This window comes from Capsella rubella, unplaced genomic scaffold (assembly GCF_000375325.1).
Source record: "Capsella rubella cultivar Monte Gargano unplaced genomic scaffold, Caprub1_0 scaffold_1, whole genome shotgun sequence".
NCBI lineage: Eukaryota > Viridiplantae > Streptophyta > Magnoliopsida > Brassicales > Brassicaceae > Capsella > Capsella rubella.
Genome location: NW_006238923.1, coordinates 4,847,919 through 4,863,892, shown reverse-complemented (window position 1 = coordinate 4,863,892; position 15,974 = coordinate 4,847,919). Strand labels below are relative to the sequence as shown.

The following is a 15,974-nucleotide window of genomic DNA, read 5'->3' as shown; positions in this document are numbered from 1 at the left end:
TTGAAGAGAATACATAAAGCAAACTAATGAGACTTATTATATATAGTAGTAGTTTAGTTCCTTTCTACTAGAGTATTAAAATTGATGTGTTGCCATATAAATTGAACCGCGTGGTGTATACTTGAGATTGAAACGAAAAATACATATACATTTTGGATCATGATTTGGAATATTAACCAAATATTAGTTAGAACTTAAGGTTTGGAATAATAGATCAAAGAAAAATTAAGCTAGTACGAATCAGGTTGGTATGGTTGGAGTTTTCAATAAAAATTTGTGTTAAGTAAATTATGGTGTGACATCATGTAAGTGTATATACGTTTTGATTTGGTGTGTGTAAGTCAAGTCTCAAGTACCAACTACTACACTTACATCTGCCCAAACCTCTTAACTGGAATTTAATGCTTCACCAGTTAAATATATCATCTTCCTCTCTTCTTCTAATTAACATGTAGCACTATTTTGGCAAAGACCTTCCTCAGCGCAATTTTTATTTTTCCAGTAGCAATTAGCTTATAATTATTTCAATTAGACTTTAATTAGTTATATTGGTGTATGGTATAATGTGTTAATATACGTACAGTGTGTCTATGTAATCAATTATAATTGTAGTTACGTTCTTACTTGTAGAGACTGTACTCATATGATCAGGTCTCAGCAACCCTAACAAAACCAATCGTGGTTATTATAAAACATCTGACAATTACTATGGTAAGTTGGACAAAGTGGATGTCGCATTTAATCTGATCTCTTTATGTATTGCCATTATTAAAACTAGACCTAGTTTAATTTGCTAGGAAAAAGTGCACCCAAATGTTATTATCTTACCAACCTATTTTTGTATCTTTTGGGTGAGAAAAAAATATAGCCTCCCTCAATGGGTTCTAACAAGTTTTCTTCTTATTAATATTTATTATCCCTAAGTTTTTTTTTTATGATCGGAAGAGTTATAATGGGGGGAAAAAATATTACTAGTTTTTATATAATCAACTAGATGTAAGAGATTTTTTTAAAACTTAACAATGGTAAACTTGGGGAAGAATCAGAATAATACCAAAAAATAAAATAAAAAAGCCTACATAAATCTTTTGTCCAGAAACAATTCTTGTTTATTCTTTTTCTACATGCTATAATGATAATAATTATTATTCTCATTAAAAGGTTTGAATACATGAACTAGTTTTTTTCAGGACATGTTTGGTATATCAGTATGACTAATTGGATTTGCTGAATTATTCTTGCTTTTTCGGAAATGATTTTTATTTCTTTTCTGGTGGTATCTTATTTTTGATAATCTTTTCTTTGCTTTTGTTATAGAAAGTAAGATCATAAAATACGAGCCGTCGTCAATAGCATAGTTGAAATAAACAAGAATCCAATTGTTGAGTCTTTTTCTTTACAATTACGTCATTTTTAACTAAAAAAGGAATTTATACTATTGTCTAAATAGGATTGGATGCAACAGAATACATACTGTATCTGCAAATGAAAATTTAAGATATTAATATTAGCTCGTTACCATCTAGTTTAATCGGAAGTGACATGTAATAGATGTAATGTAACAATTAGCAACAAAAGAAAGAACACATATATAAATCAAAGTGAAATTAGTCTAAAAGTTTTAAATAGTTTTCGTTGCAATTATACAGTTGTGTGTTTTAGTTAAATAAATTTCATTTGTTCCACAAAACACAGAGAATCAGGTAATTACGTCTCTTTCATAGAACAGCTTCAACTGGAAGAAAAATAATAATAATCAATGATGACTGATGAGAATGAATCTCCGTAGACTAATTTACTCTCCTAAGAAAAGGACTTTGAACTAACTAATGGCTTTTTATTAACTTTTTTTTTGTATCTTAATATTGTTTTTAGTATAGTTTATTGTATTCCTAAGACGGCTTTATGTAAAATGTTCAATTAATCTATTACGAATGATTAGATTAAGAAAATAAATGACAAACTGTATTGTACAACGACATAACTTTATTTCCATCATGACAACAACATTGTAATTGCACATCAAATCACTATTTTTTTGTAAACGAACCACGAAAGTGTACCATTTTCTTTTCCCCGGAGTACCTATGTGTGTGTATTATGAAACTAATAGTTAATAACTTCTATATGATCTGGTTCCATACAAAAATGAAAAATCCCACAAACCCTTCATAGGGCAACATGCATTAACTTAGCTAACTTTGCTGGGATGAAAATTTTGCGTGATATATAACAATAGCTAGAAACATATATTACAGTACTGGTTGGATTATAAACGACGTTTTAGGACATTTTTCTAACACATATTAGGACATGCCGTATACATTAAGCATGTGATCCTCGAGAACTCCACATACGAATCTTCTCTAATTTCGTTTATAAAGAAAATGTTACTTCAGTGTCCCGACGATCTTAATTAGACATTGTTTTCATCATCAGTATCTATATATATATTTACGTTCAGGTTAACGTTAACTTTTTAAAATTCTTAAGTCTGAATAAAATTTGTTAGAACTATTGAATACATGTAACATGTTGTGGACAAAATTGTATTCCTTCCTTAAAGATCGGGTGAAAAGGTTTGTGTACACAACGATGAGGAAGAAGACACGGTCTTAAAGAGAGGTTAAGAAATTAAGAAGACTTTACCATAAATGGCGACACGTGCTGTTATATATATAAAAAACTCATATGTTCTGTAATGTAATTAAAACCCGATTAATCAGAATCCCAAATTTACTTTGAAAATAATCATTAAGATGGAGAAGAAAATATATACATTCATATTTATTTAAAAGCAGAGAGAGAGAGAAGAGAGACAAAGAAACAGAGAGATTTAAACGGGGAAGAAGAGAAGACTTTAGAGGGGAAGGATCCGAGGAAAACGGGTTACTTAGAGAAACAGAGTGTTTACGGGTTCTTAATCTTGTCTTAATTATCTCTCTTTTATTTCTTCTTCTTTATTGACACGAAAAAAAGACACAGAGACAAAAGAGAGAGAGAGAGAGAGAGAGGCAGAGAAGAAGATAGACGAAAACAGAGGATTCTTTTTCCCCCCCAAGGATCCTCTTCTTCCTCTGTTCTTTCCCCCCCTTCCTCTGTTCTTCTTCTTCTTCTGGTTTGTTTTCTTGATTTGATAATAAAAAAAATGGGTCTGAAGTATTTTATGTTTTGGTTAACAAATGATTTGAGTTTTGGATTAATCTCCAATTTAAAAAAAAAACAATGCTTAATTGTGTTTTCAAGATTTTTCTTTCTTATCTTTCACGTTTCAAATGGCTGCATTTGTTGCGTTTGATGTTATCGATGATTTGCTTATTTTAAAATAATATGTATTTCAAACCAACTAGGCCACAAATATCTGAAAATACAAAACCTCATTCTATTTTTTTTTTTTGTTTCCTCTATGAAGGTCTTGAAGATACATGAATCAACATCCCATTGTTATGAATGTTGTTGATGCATTCTCTTTTGTGAAGAAGATCAGTTCTTACGAGTGACCTCTCTGGAAGATTTTTTTCAAAAAGGTGCAATATTCAAATCTTTTTTGGCATTTGATTTTCGTTTCAGACAAGATATTTGGTAATGGTCTTCTTGTAGTCTCTTATTATATATGTCTCTTGAATGTTTTTCAACAGATTCCTTACAGAATTTTTTTTTTTTTTATATAGCTTAGCTGGTGAATGAAGTAGTAGTCTTCAAAAAAAAGAATGGGTGGCTGCGTTTCTTCTCAGAGAAAGCTCAACAACAAGCTTCAACAGAAGAAGCATAGACGTGGCCGATCTGGCAAATGTCGGTCCAAAATATCTGCTTCGATGCCCGATGTTCCTATGAAACGCATGAGTAATGCGAGTGTTAGGGATTTTGCAGTGAGCGAATATGTTCATCTTGATTTCGACAACTGTGCTGCCAAGATGATGTGTAAGAGAGCTGAGATGTCTAACGCTAACTTCCATGTAACTCAGCTTCAATGGAACTGCAGCCAAATCGATGGAAACCGTAAGACCAACATTCTCACAATCTTGATTCTGTTTTTTTTTTCTTTCTAAAAATGTGTTTTCTTGAATCTTGATTAGTCTTTTTTTCTATTTCCAGGAATATCACATGAGGAAGCTTGGTACGATTCCTTTAGCTACATCGATTCTGATTCTGATGATGGTTCAAATAGTAGTGTCTTTGAAGGTAAAAAATTAGCAGCTCGATAAATCTAGAGACATATTGGTTTGTGATTGTCTGAAAACATGATCTTGTTTTTTGTGCAGATGCAAATGCTTCTGCAATGGGACAAGTGATTCAGTATGAAGAGTTCTACGAGAGTTACCTGAAAATAGATGGAAACAAATCAGAGACATACTCAAGCAAGAATGAAGTTAGCATAAAGAGAAACCAAGTGGCTGATGAATCTCACCATGAAACTTTCAAGAGTACCACTTGTGAAGATCATCAAGATCACAGGAAGAAGTCATCAAAAGTTGTTATGGTTTCTGTGCGAAGAACATCTATCGATAGCAAATCAAGAGCATCTGATTTCTGTAAGAAGAAAAAGGAACAAAGTCTTTATAAGTTTAAATCTTTTTAACTTTCTTCTAATGATCTTGTATCAGCTTCAGGTGAGAAGCTCTTGTACCGTCCAAAAGCCGGTTCTGTGATTCAACGTTCTTTGGGAGAGAAGCTAAGTAGTCAAGGAAGCTGGTCAGAACTTTCTCCCTCTAGTTTCAAGCTCCGTGGATTGAATTTCTTCAGGTTAGGATTCAAATTTCAGATCAAGAAAGTAGACAAACAGTTTTTGTATCCACTCTTAATCGTATTGTGTAAATCATCTGCAGAGACAAGCAAAAGAGTCCTGCACCAAACTGTAGTCCTTACATACCAATTGGAATCGATCTTTTCGCGTGTCCTAAGAAGATCAACCACATTGCTCAGCACATTGAGCTCCCTAATTTGAAACCGACATCATCACAAGTCTGTGATATCCCCAATCTCTTGATTGTGAACATCCAGCTTCCAATGTATGCAACCTCTATGTTTGGTGACTATGATGGTGAAGGACTTAGCTTAGTCTTATACTTCAAATTGAATGAGAATTATCACAAAGAAATCTCATCTCACTTTCAAGAAACCATAAAGGTATGATGATGATGATGATGGATCCTATCCAACGGCTATGACGTTTCTATAAAGAGATTTTAAAAGATTTGGTTTTTGTAGAGATTCATGGAAGATGAAATGGAGAAAGTGAAAGGATTCACGAGAGAATCAACAGTTCCATTCAGAGAGAGGTTAAAGATCCTGGCCGGTTTGGTAAATCCTGAGGATCTTCAGCTAAGTTCTACTGAGAGAAAACTTATCACAGCATACAACGATAAACCGGTTCTTTCTCGTCCGCAACACGATTTCTTTCGGGTTAGATAACAGCTCTTTCTTTCGTTTTCATAGATATTATCTTAGATTTCATTTACAGAGCTTTGTGGTTAATGCTATGTGCCCGTGTGTGTGTTTGTGTGTTGATCATTTGGACAGGGACCAAACTACTTTGAGATCGATTTGGATATACATAGATTCAGTTACATATCGAGGAAAGGACTCGAATCTTTCAGGGATAGGATCAAGAATGGGATTCTTGATTTGGGTTTAACTATTCAGGTACTTGAAAAATTCTCCCAAGAACACTTTGTTTTGGTAGGTCTTACTTTATTGGAGTGTTTCTCAAGTAAGCTTTTTGTTCTTTCTGACACAGGCTCAATCACCAGAGGAACTTCCAGAGCAAGTACTGTGTTGTGTCAGGCTGAACAAGATTGATTTCGTGAATCACGGACAGATTCCAACTCTTTTAACTAACAAACAATGATGGGCTTTCTGATGTGATTCACTACAAAATAACACAGTGAGAGAGTGAAGGATCAACCAATCAATCAATCAATGGGGAGAGCAAAGAGACAAAAATTTAAAACAGAGAACCTTTTCATATATTTGTATTTTAGAGACTAAAGAAGAAGAAAATATCAATGTCTTTTTTGGAAAACCATATCTACTCCAGAAATTATTAATCTCATGAAAAAGATTCATTTGTACAAACGTCACAAGTTCTTACTCCATTATTCAAAAACCCTTTAGAAACAACAATTTCTCTGTATATGACTACGAGTGAATGAGCTATAGAAAGCAAAATTTGTGTCATTAGCCATTATGTGATAATATTATTGATAATAAATAAAAGAAAACACAGTTTGATATTACAAGATTATAATTTCATCCACAAAATGTAAGACCTATCCTTTACTGAAACAATAACACAAAGATACAACACAAAATATCCCCCTGTAATTTCCTTCCTCATGTACAAAAGAATTCACATATTAGTAAAACAGAAACCTGAAAACCTAAAGAGCTTCTTAAGTTTTACACCAGAACATAGAATAACAAACCCCTTCTGAAGCTCTTTCTTTCCTGCAAACAGCTAGATTTCTCAGACAAGTGTATGAGTGGGGTTTGAAAGCTTTATCATGAAAAAGGTCAGAGATTGTTTTTCTTTTCTCAAATTGTTTGCTCTTCTTTAAGCCTTAGACGCGCAACGGGCTGCTGCTGCTGCTGCTGATTTAAGTTGGCCAAACCGCCATGTCGATTATCTGGCCTTAACTGTGCCGCTGCAGCGGCATGGCTGCTTGATTTAGCTGCTGGAAGGTCATGGTTATGTTTTCCTTCATATGTTGTTACCACAGCTTTTGCATCTGTTGCTGCTCTCTCTACATGTTTCCTCACTCCACATCCTGGTGTTGTGCACTTGTAGTAGCTCCTAAGGATCAAAAAGATAACACAATGTTATAGGGCATAAGCTTTATTGATCACCGGATTCCACCTTTTAAAGAGTGTAATAGCTAGACAAATCGATGGTTTTTCATGTATTACCTCGGATAAGGATTCCCTTTGACAACTTTTTGTCCATATTTGCGCCACCTATATCCATCATCTAGAAGATCAACTTCACTAGTCGTTTGGACAATAATTCTGGGCTCTGTCACGGTTCTATGTGAAGCAGCAGCAGCTGGTTCAGAAACCCGAACTTCTATATTTCTGCATAATCAAAACTCTCACTCATCAAAAAACTGAAAATTTGAATTATAATCAATCATCAATAGAGCTTATAATTTTACCTTCTCTTGGTATCAGGCTCGTTTTCATCTTTCTCTCTCACTCCGGTTTCTCCATTACCGACTTCTTCACTGTCACTGGCCTCAGACATGTGCTCTGTTGTGGTAGCTTGACTAGCTGCTTCATGTTGCTCTCTCTTAGTCTTGTTGGAGCTATTGGTTTGAAACTGTGACGCCGCCAATTCAGAACTCCCACGATTGTTATTTATCAAACTCCCATTTAGATTCGCGGAGCTATCTTTGTTTCCTCGCTTAGTGTTTTGAGGAGGTTCATGACTGTGCTGACCTTTGTAGATGATCTCCGTTACTTGTCCATCAAGAGATCTCTCAACCTTCTTCTTGACAGGACATCCTGGATTCGTGCACTTGTAATAGCTTCGAGGAAACTCACTGCCTTTAACTTGCTTTTGCCCATATTTTCGCCAGTTGTAGCCATCATCAGCTGGTTTGTCAACATTTACAGGCTGTTGTGACCTGTGCTCGATGATGGTTACATCTGAGGTTTCTCTTTGAGCTGGTACTGAAGAATGTGGAGCCGAGGTTAGGATCTGAGCTTGAGCCGATGAAAATGATTGAACTTGAGAGGAAGGAGGGTACTCGGTTTGTGGTTGCATATTGGCATTGGCTTGAACTGCTTGAGCAGTAACTTGAGCTAGAGCTTGCTGATGTGTCATTCCATATGATCCCTGCACATTGTGACATTCCAGGTTAGAACAAGAACCGCGAAAACGAAAAAAATCCGAGCACTCATCAAAACAGGTAAAACAGATTCAGAGTCAAGAAAAAGTATAGCCAGAGAAACGAAACCTGCTAGTAACCCCCAAGTCAAAAACTATATAACCAAATCAAAAGAGAATATAGCAAAGAGCTGTTTTAAAGGATCCATTTCGACTAAAGACAGCATATTGTTCCATAATCAAACATATCAGATCATAAGAACATGATATCGAATATGGCACCAGGAAACCTTACTGAGGAACCTTGAGTATTTGATCCACAAGCTCCTCCTTTTGTTTTTTTTTGTCTGAAACGTCCTATCTTTTCAATACAGTTGAGTTGCAAAAGTTCCTTCCTTTAGGAGAAATCCCCAAATCTCTAAGAAGCCCTAAATCAATCTAAAAATCTCATAACCTCCAATTTTGACTTAAGAACGATTCCAGCAAAATGGTTACAAAATCTAGAATTTGTTGGAATATACCTAAAGATTTGCTAACAAATACGTGTGTTATTATTTTCTTCTCTCACCAGCGCCAACAAAACAAAAAAACAAGAAACAGCTCAACAAAGAAAGACACAAACAACACAGTTTCCATAAATAGATTTTTAAATTTTTCAACGAAACCAAAAAAAAACAAAGAAAAAGCAAAATTGAAAAGATGAATCTTAAAGCTACCTGAACGGGAGAGAAAAGACCCAAAAAGCTAGGTGAATCGAGGCGCATGGCCGGACTTAAACCAGGCGGTACGGTGAATATCGAGGGAGATTGAGATTGAGAAATCATCAAACCGGTGGGTCTGCTCTGCTTGAATCTCGGGTCAACATCAACACCACCACTCGAGCTGCTATGGTTATTATTATTCCCTTCAGCAATTCTCTGGTAATCAGTAGCCGTGGAAGCAGCAGCAGCAGCAGTGGCAGGAGAAGCCATGGCTCCAGCAAGGAGCTGAGAGAAAGACCTAAACTCATCGGAATCAGAGAACATATTAGAGACGAGAGTCATCGGACCAGGACTAAATCCAACGCCACCGTTAAAGAACATCTCAGTGAAAGGACGTGGGGGAAGAGATAAAGTAGGACGCGACGGAGCTCCGGTGGACTTCGATGTCGACGGAGCTTCTTCCTTTTCCGACATCGATCTCCAAAAAGAGAAAAACCCAACAACCCAATTAATCAATCAAAAACAGAGAAGAAAAAAGGAAACTTTTTTTTTTTTGGGTTCTCAAATCTAAAAAAATCCTTTTTGTATATATCTGTGTGAATCCGTGTCGTGTTTCGCTTCACCTTTTTTTTTTTTTTGTGCCTTCGCCGTTTTGTTTTGTGTTCTTTTTAATATCTAATCTATCAGTTCTCTTTTAATGGAGATTTCGAGTTTTTTTTTTGTTGTCCTTCTCTGGTATTAAAAACGGATCTGGAAACTTAAGAAAGATAAATTAAAAACTCTTTTTGGGTTCGCAGTAGAAAGTCCACGCTGCAGATATGTGTAATCTTAAACAAAGCTATTTCTCTTTTTTTTTTTTTGTCAAAGTGTGTAAAAAGTTCTTAATAATATGGTTTATTTGAGTAGTAATGTTCAGACAAGTTAGATTTACTTTTTTTTTGAATAAAGTTCAGACATAAATGTGAATTCCATTTTATAAGGAGTCAGTAGAAAATTGGAATAAAATACTATAATTTTTAAGATCAATAGATATTCTGTCGTTTTGTACAGTTTTATTTACAGGTACATTTATGAATTGAAATGTTAGATTTTGGTCTTATTAATTATGTATGTATTTTTATCTTTATTTTTCTATTTAAAAAATATGTATACTTTCTTTATTAATAAAACAAAGATATACATCATTTAAAGAGCTCATGGTAAATGAATTACACAAATTCATAGAATTGTAATTTTTTACATGTTAAGAAATGATTACTACTACTAATCCCACCACGACAACATAAGGTTACCGAGACTAATCTAGAATTATTTGTTTTTAATCCTTTTATTAAAAAAAAAAAAAAGCATAGCAAAGCAAACAAAAAATCTGAATACCTCAGTCAAAGCAAAACCAAAACAAAAAATAATTGTACCAAATAGATCAAAATTTAGGTTTCACCTACATACCAAAAAAAAAAAAAAAAAGCGTCGGTCTTGTAATTTGTAATGTACGGTGAACCTGGATCGAAGAGAGAGGGCTCTGGGACAGCCGGACATGGCCACTTGCTGCTACTCCACGTTGTACGAATCACATTATGACAACTATCATTCCGTTTTTTTTTAAAGCCCATTTTCGTGTCTTAATGGGCTTTCGAATATAAGCCTCATCATCATAATAACATGAGAGCTGTGTTTTTTTTTCTTTATACAAAAACAAGATTTTTCCTTGTGTGATTCGACTGATGATGATGATGATAAAACAGTGTTAAAATACATATAATTTGTTTTTGATATGCTATTTCTGTAATTTTTGTTTTTGTTGAAGTGAAAGAAATGAACTTTTTGTATACTATACTAATAGCATTAATCAATTTTGGTTGTGTTTAGTGGACTTTTGGGTGTATATTTGTAATAGGAGGAAACGTGAGATGAGTAAACTGGGCTACATGACTTTTTTTGAAGAGACATTTGACTTTTTGGCATGAGAGCTTAATATTAAACATTCTTATAATTAATTGTGGGACACACGTTGCCTGTATGATTTGAATACACCAGTTTAATCATTTTATTACCAACAACAAAGAGATCAGATGTGATTGCTACAATAATAATAAAAAAATTGATCTAAAAACACACAACAGTTTTATTACAGCTTCGTTTATAGTATAAGATTATACTTGTTTTCATTGTTTATCTTCTTAAGTCAAGTTTTGTTTTACATTTTTTTTTTTTTGGACAAATGTTTTACATTTTTTTATTTTGATTATATGTAGTAAAAGGGAACTCTTGAGTTTTAAACGATTATCAACTACTCGTATATATTTTTTCCCATACTGAATGTATAGAACGTTTAGTTTTACTTTTCAAGTTTCATATCCAAATACCAGTATTATAAAACTGATACTTTTCGAGGTTTGTTTAGCATATTTCAATAATTTTAGACTCCATTATTCTATTATATAGTAATTGCTTATACGTCTCTCGACACAAACGCACGAGTAAAGACTTGGCGCGCATAAAAGGTTAGATTCATGGGTGGAACTCGTTCACATTTGGGGGCAGCCAAAAACATGAAAGGACAAAGGTTACAGACGTGAAGATGACATTTATAATAACTAACATTTTAAATATCCCAAAGCAGCTAGAGAAACCCAAAAACAAGATAGTCTCTGAGTAAAGAAAGACTCTAAAAAGAACATATAAGAAGAAGATGAAGAAGAAGAAGCTCATGACAAAGAGATTGAGAGGGTCACATAAATTATAATAGAAAAGGTTCATAAATCAGTGACAACCCCTATAAACGCCATGGTTGATTATGGAAGCTCCGGCGTCGCTGGACTCAAGATGATGCTCCTCGTTGGACATGGTTGCTTTGCTTTCCAGCAGAGAGCTTCGACGAGGAGGATCTTGCGATAGGTGACGAGTGACGACGATCGGAAAAAGCGCAAAAAGGAAAGGCGTTTTAATATGGGCTTTAAGGCCCTTTCTAGTGTGTTTAATAGGCTTTAAAGTGTAAAAGAAAGCGTTTCTCCCACCGTTCAGATCACGTGACCTATGTGTTTGTGGGAGTAAGGCCCTTTGGGCCTTTTTAGAGGCAGGCAGCTTAACGGGATCATTGTAAATGTGTATTCTTGAGCTTTTGTCGAGTACGGGCAGCTTAAAATTGTCGACTGAGCAAGACTGGTGCAGAGGTGGGTGGGGTACATGAGTGAGAAAGGTATCTCAATCTCTGAGAGTGATGGGATCGAGATTCAAGATGACACCTGCCGTTAAGGCAAACAAAGATCATAGGTTTTAAGTATGTGAGTGATCACAGGTGATTGGTGGTCGAGTCTTTCTTGGGTCCCTTATTTGATTCTTGTGGACTCCCCCATTTTCGTAGGGTCACTCTTTTGATAACATTATAGAACACATTTTAAATATATATATATATATAAGTAATTAATTACTTATAAGCTAATTACGAGAGAAAAAAACATCTGATTAAAAAAGTTAATTAATAACATTGTGAATTTCGGATTATATAGTTTTTTTGATGAATTTGTTGACAAGAAAGACTCTGACTGTTTGTCAACAATTTAATCATCAAAGCTTTCTTAACAAAAAAGGAAAAAAAAAAGTATTTGTTTGTTCTGAAACATGTGTGTGTATAGCGACAAAACAAACAAACAATGTAACGCGTATTATTAAATTGATCTTAGTGGAAAATTTATGATATGAAAAGCTTTGTAGATCAGATTATATATTTAACATTTAATATTTATTAAGACATCTAGAACGTCTCTAAAACAAAACTATTAAAGAAAGTAAAAACCAAAAAAAAAAAAAAAAGAAGAAGAAGATAAACAGATGTCGAAAAGTAACTTTACATAGCGTGTAAAAAACTGAAAAACCTTTGCATAGCGTCGTCCACCTACTACGACGCCTTATAATAACATGATTGGATCAAATATGTTCCATAAATAAAATACCGTATATACAAAGCAATTTATACTTCTTTTATTTTCTACTAATTTAAATTGAAAAATACTTGTAAATTAATATATATATATATATATACAGTACATGATTTAATACATTGATACTGCCTATAACTGTATATTTATAGGATCCAAGCAAAGAGCAATCATAGGTCAGAGAGGCTATATCACAAGGACAACCTAATCTAAAAAGAAAACTTTCTAGTAGTATTTCCTAGCACAACAAGATTTTCTAAGCTGACAAAATTAATCAGTGTATTAATGTTGTGTAAGATATACAGATAAAATGTGTGTACAAATAATTTGCTATTCTCGCAGTTTTAGAAATTTTTTTTTTTTAAGAAAACATACATTAATTAAGAAGTTATTAAATTTTGCTTATTTTTAAATAAATAAATTATTTAATGTCTATATAAACACAATTCAACAAATAAAAAATCATTTGTATGATATAAATTGTTTAGTTTGTATAAATTTATGAGAAAATAATATAATTTTGAAAAAAATATAAGATTAAAAGATCATCGATTCTAGATGGGAAAGTATTTTTGTTTGGTTAGAAAATTATAGTAGGAAAATGATATCAGAAGGATCAAAGGATATAAAGGGAAAATAACACTTAAACATTACCAGTATTCTCTCTTCGCTCTCAAATCCCCATAACACGATTTATCTCTATGTTCAGTTGTCCACGAACCTTTAGCAAGTTTTCTCTAGTCTCTAGACAAAACAAACCCACCTACTTACACCTTATTTACACTCTTCTGCCATTCCCCATTTTTATTACTATTATTTAATTTATTCTTCACACTCCCAAAATTGTCCATTGGAGAAGAAAGAGAGAGAGAGAGAGAGCATCTTCTTTCTTCCTTTTTTCTCTCGTCTTTGTCGACCAAATTCGGTGATTGGCCCTTTCAGATTCCAAGTAGCATCTCAGGAACCAACCAACCAACCATCCGTACATTACATACGATGTAAAAACGATGTCTTGCAAATGTACTAGTAATTACTTTGTTTATTCTTATATACTGTATGTTTGTTATTAATCTCAATGTAATGGCACTTATTAAACGTATTGTGGTTAGAAAATTAGATTCTTATGGCATAACAAATTGTAAAGTAGCACACTTGACATATTACACCATCAGTGTCTCTCGCTGGTTTGTGTGTAAATCAGTATAATTAATTAGTTATGCTATTAGTATTATTAGAAAGCTACTTACAATGGCAAGTTGGCAATTGAGGAACAACTTTTGTTTTGTTTCTGTGGTGTGATTTAGGCCCAAATTGTATATTTGGAAATGGGCTTATCATCATCAGTCTTATTCAAGGGAAAAGAACAAAAAGCAAAATATATGGATATAGTTCTTTGCTTAGTATTTTATGGACACACACACATTCAATAGTTATATATTCAAATCATATATCTAATCAATAATACACGAAAGTGCAAGATATTTTTACTATTTAAGATACTCACACAGGTTGATTATATATGATCATGAAATTATTCTAGCCTTATGAATTCGTTAGATGGTTTAACTTCTTTTTTTTTTTGTAAATTTCGTTTATTAAGACCAAAATTTTTGTCATTTTTTAATCCATCACTAAAGATATAATTTGATGGAAAACACATAATATAGTAGTCTTGAAGAAAAAAGAAGGAATTAAAACAGATCTGGGATTAGCTATATAGATTTTATATGGAATCTACTTTATCAGGCTATAGAATACGATAATTAAGAGTTTAATTGATTGCTTTGTTGTGTGTGTGGTGTTTTTTTTTGTCTACGTTCTTTCTTTCTTTGATGCTTTTCGAAAGGGACTATATACATATCTTTATTGTATAAACACAAACTCATGAGCAAAAGTTATTCAATTCTCATTTAATAAAATAATACTCCTCTTACGTATAGAGATTAATAAATTGACGTTAAAGACAGAGAGAGCGTATTTTAAAAACTATAAATATATATATTTTTTGGGTAAAAAGAGAATAGAGAGAAGAGCTAGTGGGAGACGAGTGGCAAATAGTTTTACTTTTTTTTTTCTTTTCAATTTCAATAATATATTATTTTTTTTTATAATGTCAAAGTGATAAATCTATTTCCAACCAATATATGCATAATAATGAGTTAATGAGACTGTCAACATAACATAATTTATACTACCAAAAAAAAAACATAAAATAATTTATCTCATACGTAATTCTATAATTTCTAACCATCATATTTCCTTAAAACTTTGGTATATGTTTGATAATAAAAATACGTGTTTTAGTTTTATTATGTATGATTCGGAAGTATAATTAATATAATATTGTTTGGTAGAAAAATTGATAGTTGCATGTGTATATATTTTATAGAAGATTTATTAATTATTTGTGTTGCAATTTTTGATTCGCAAGGAAATCAATTTGGTGGGACATACCCCATAAGAACTATGATAGGACCCTTGACTAATGGACTCAGTTTGTTTTTCATAACTCTTTTTTTGATCTTTTTTTCTTTTCGATATTTTGTTTTAACATTTTTTTCTTTTCTTTAGTTGTTCTGATGAGAGTGACATTTCCGAAAGTATACTTTGGACCACTTTTAAGGTCTATTATATATCCCAAACTTATCTTGAACCCCATTATATATTTAACTATCTATTTGTTGATACATGCATATAATATTATAGGGCTCCCTTCGATCTATTATTTATATAAAGAGTGTCTTCGAATCATTTTTTGTTTCTTTTATTGATTTTGTAGTATTCAAATTCATTTTGGAAAAAATATTACACGATAAGCCCATGTACGATCTCTACTATGTATTATGATTGGGTTGCATTTTTATTACGACAGTAGTATTGTTGGAATAAAAATAGGGTAAAAAAAGAGACATTGTCATAAATTTGCCGATGGTTACCTAAAATAATATTACCAATACGGTATTAACCATGTGGGTTTGTGACATAAGAGACAAAACATAATGATTCCAATGCCACACAACAGGCGAAACACCCCTAGTTTAGTTCCCTTTTTTTTTTTTACCCGTTTACCAAACTTTTTTTTAAAATGTTTTTTTTTTTTTTTGGGTGAGAATACTCCCCCACAATAATTCTAAAAGATAGAATTCGATAGTAGTTCTGAAGCATTTTTAATGTAACATAAATTTACAAGAATTACGAACTTTTAAAAGAGTTTTGTTTGGTCATGTCGATCGTAAGAAAAAGTAATAATTATTTTGTTACTCCTTTAAGGTGCCGTTTCTTCATATTCTTGTTTTATTTAAATATATATAACAAATGTGTGCTGGACCCTCTTTGATACCAAAACAAACATCTTTGGAAATTCAACTCTAGCTAGCATAGTAGCATTTATAAAACACTTTTCATACATACTACTTCAAAACATTTTTAAGTTTTATAACCACTCACGAGGTTTGAGAGACATTACTCAACTTACTGTGTATGATGATGATTTCATGTTTTGTTATAGAT

General features: G+C 32.8%; 2 protein-coding genes across 2 annotated transcripts; one reads left to right on the top strand and one right to left on the bottom strand.

Moving 5' to 3' along the window:
- Positions 1-2,865: 2,865 nt before the first annotated feature.
- Positions 2,866-6,123, top strand: LOC17900425. The gene is made up of 10 exons (XM_006303917.2): positions 2,866-3,118; positions 3,413-3,527; positions 3,672-3,999; positions 4,096-4,182; positions 4,263-4,532; positions 4,605-4,743; positions 4,827-5,127; positions 5,209-5,403; positions 5,521-5,643; positions 5,738-6,123. The coding sequence occupies exons 3-10, from the start codon at positions 3,711-3,713 to the stop codon at positions 5,846-5,848; spliced, it is 1,515 nt and encodes a 504-aa protein (XP_006303979.1). The 5' UTR covers positions 2,866-3,118; positions 3,413-3,527; positions 3,672-3,710; the 3' UTR covers positions 5,849-6,123.
- A 54-nt stretch (positions 6,124-6,177) lies between these two features.
- On the bottom strand, positions 6,178-9,249 carry LOC17896830 (probable WRKY transcription factor 4). Its single transcript, XM_006303907.2, has 4 exons — positions 8,542-9,249; positions 7,152-7,834; positions 6,907-7,071; positions 6,178-6,793 (listed from the first exon to the last, which is right to left on the bottom strand). The coding sequence occupies exons 1-4, from the start codon at positions 8,998-9,000 to the stop codon at positions 6,535-6,537; spliced, it is 1,566 nt and encodes a 521-aa protein (XP_006303969.1). The 5' UTR covers positions 9,001-9,249; the 3' UTR covers positions 6,178-6,534.
- Positions 9,250-15,974: the final 6,725 nt, after the last annotated feature.